Here is a 3,135-nt window from a genome sequence, read left to right as displayed (position 1 = left end):
TTAACAATAATACATTGCATATTTCAAAATAGTTAGAAGAGAGGATTTTTAGTGTTCTTACCACAAAGAAATGACAAATGTCTCAGTAATGGATATAATAATTACCCAAATTTGATTGTTATACATTGCATACATGTATCAAAACATCACACTGTACCCCACAAATATGTACAATTATTGTGTCAATTTAAAAAATTTAGTAACTGATTAAGGTTATGCTTAATCAAATAATGAACATAGAGTTTTCCTTGTTGTCTATCAAGACTTTCTAAAACAACATGGTCTGCCAGCTGTGGTGGCTCACACCTGTAGTTCCAGCACTTTAGGAAGCTGAGGGGCGTGGATCACTTGAGGCCAGGAGTTCGAGACCAGCCTGGCCAACATGGTGAAACCACATCTCTAGAAAAATACGAAAATTAGCTGGGCATGGTGGTATGCGCCTGTAGTCCTAGCTACTTGGGAGGCTGAGGCATGAGAATCGCTTGAACACGGGAGGCAGAAGTGGTAGTGAAATGAGATCATGCCACTACACTCCATCCTGGGTGACAGAGTGAGAATCTGTCTCAAATAAAATAAAATAATACAAATAAAACAACATGGTTTCCCTATTTGATAGATGGTGAAACAAGTCCCAGAGGTTAAGTGACTTGCCCAGTGAAGAAAAGACAGAGCTGCCACTTGTACCCAGATTGTTTGGATCCTAAAACCAAAAGCCTAAAAAGAGAATAATCTGCCTCTTACCCCCCACCAAGAAATTCTGTTCAATTCTATTGAGCTGAGAGAGAAGAACAGGCAGACTGGAAATATGAAGAAAGGGGAATGGCCCCAGAGGATTTCCCTGTGTGAATTCAATTTACCCTTATTCAGATGGGAGATTATAGGTTATATAACCACCCCCCATATAAAGCAATCTCTTCCCCGATGACATTCAAACCTGGAAAACTTGAATCCCAGGGTGTTCAGATTTCGGTATAAGCTGATCTCCCAGGACCTATTTAGGCAGGATCTGGTGCCCAGGACAGAACCTGTTGACCTGGCACCATGGAGCTGGGAGGGGCTGTCACCATCTTTCTGGCACTCTGCTTGTCTTGCCTGCTCATCCCCATTGCCTGGAAACAAATGAATAAGGCAGGAAAGCTGCCCCCAGGTCTTACACCAATTCCTTTCCTGGGGAACCTGCTGCAAGTTCGAACTGACGCTACGTTTCAGTCTTTCATGAAGGTGAGTGTGTCTGTCTCCTCTAACAGGGCTAAGAGCAACTAATCCTATAGCCAGATTCGCATAGAACCTTATGCCTTCTAAAGATAGACTCTCAGAAGCACAGACTTTGCAAATCTTAGAATTCTGAAATTTCAGAATCCTAAAATGTTGGAAACACACATTCTCAGTGCACTGAAATAAGACTTTCATGATCTCAGGACTTTGGAATCACAGTACATTATATTTTTAAACACAAGGACTCTTTGACTCAGGTTGTCTTAGCACTTTGAGACTTGGTATCACGAAGTCTTCAGATTCTAGAAATTTAACATTTCAGAGAGAGAAGTATGAAACTTGGAATTTATTGAATCCAGGTCCATTATTTTATAGATGAGAACAGTAAGTCTTATGCGGAGGGATGAGCTTTTGCCTAGGATGATAGAAGCCAAGACTTCTGCGCCTGTTTCCCAATAGTCCTTCCAAGCCCAGATTTACCTTGATTCCTTAGTACCATGTTTATATCCCCCTGAAATCGCCATCCTCTAAAATCCTTGATTGGCCTATACTTGGTACTCCAATCAGCCCCTCTTGTGTTTTCCTTCACTCCAAGCTCAGGGAGAAATACGGCCCTGTGTTCACTGTGTACATGGGTCTCCGGCCAGTGGTGGTTTTATGTGGACATGAAGCAGTGAAGGAAGCCTTGGTAGACCAAGCAGATGAGTTCAGTGGCCGTGGAGAACTGGCTTCAATAGAGCGAAACTTCCAAGGTCATGGTAGGTAGCAACAACAACAAAAACCATAAAACCAGAAATGACTGCAATGCACTCCCTCTATGCCAGGTTCTTTGGTAAGTAAGTACTCTACATGACTGATTGCATTGACTCTCTTAGGAGAGCTGTAACATTATACTAATGTTGTCAATGAGAAAGCTAAGCTAGGCAGGGTGTGGTGGCTCACGCCACACCTGTAATCCCAGCACTTTGGGAGGCTGAGGCGGGCGGATGACCTGAGATCAGGAGTTTGAGACCAGCCTGGCTAACATAGTGAAACCAGTTTCTACTAAAAACTAAAAATAAAAATTAGCTGAGCGTGGTGTTGTACGCCTATAATCCCAGCTGCTCGGGAGGCTGAGGCAGGAGAATCGCTTGAACCTGGGAGGCGGATGTTATAGTGAGCTGAGATCATGCCATTCTACTCCATCTTGGGCAAAAAGAGTGAAACTGTTAAAAAAAAAGAAAAGAAAAAGCTAAGATAAAGATTAGATAATGTCACACAGTAAGTGGTAGGATCACTTTATTTTGAACCTATGCCATCTCACTCTAAACTGTTTTCTATGTTATTTCTGCTCTTATTTTTAATGGATTAGTGATTTTTTTTTTTTTTTTTGAGACGGAGTTTCACTCTTGTTACCCAGGCTGGAGTGCAATGGCACGATCTCGGCTCAGCACAACATCTGCCTCCTGGGTTCAAGCGATTCTCCTGCTTCAGGCTCCCGAGTAGCTGGGATTACAGGCATGCGCCACCACGCAGGGCTAATTTTGTATTTTTAGTAGAGACGGGGTTTCTTTATTTTGGACAGACTGGTCTCGAACCCCCAACCTCAGGTGATTCGCCTACCTAAGCCTCCCATAGTGCTGGAACTACAGGCATGAGCCACTGAGCCTGGCGGATTAGGGATATTCTTTATGCACCCACTAAAGCTCTCATAGGCAACCTTATTTCTCATCTTCCTATACTCATACACATACCTAACCCATAGGTCTCTGCCTCCTTCACTTAGGTAGATCTCTTTCTCCCAAGCATCCATCTCTAACTGCCCACATCCTTCAATTCCAAGCAGGCTCACCACATACTGCCTTTCTTTCTTTCTTTCTTTCTTTCTTTCTTTCTTTCTTTCTTTCTTTCTTTCTTTCTTTCTTTCTTTCTCTCTCTCTC

General features: G+C 42.8%; 1 protein-coding gene across 1 annotated transcript in view; it reads left to right on the top strand.

Annotated features, from left to right (window-relative positions):
• Positions 1-656: 656 nt before the first annotated feature.
• LOC105507827 (cytochrome P450 2G1) overlaps positions 657-3,135 on the top strand; it is a 12,852-nt gene continuing 10,373 nt past the window's right edge. The window contains exons 1-2 of the mRNA XM_011936511.1: positions 657-1,221; positions 1,811-1,973. Of these exons, the coding sequence (XP_011791901.1) occupies positions 1,042-1,221; positions 1,811-1,973 (343 nt within the window). The 5' untranslated portion in view covers positions 657-1,041. The remainder of the gene's footprint in view (positions 1,222-1,810; positions 1,974-3,135) is intronic.

Source organism: Colobus angolensis, unplaced genomic scaffold (genome assembly GCF_000951035.1).
Source record: "Colobus angolensis palliatus isolate OR3802 unplaced genomic scaffold, Cang.pa_1.0 Scaffold154, whole genome shotgun sequence".
NCBI lineage: Eukaryota > Metazoa > Chordata > Mammalia > Primates > Cercopithecidae > Colobus > Colobus angolensis.
This window is presented reverse-complemented; position numbering and strand designations above follow the sequence as displayed.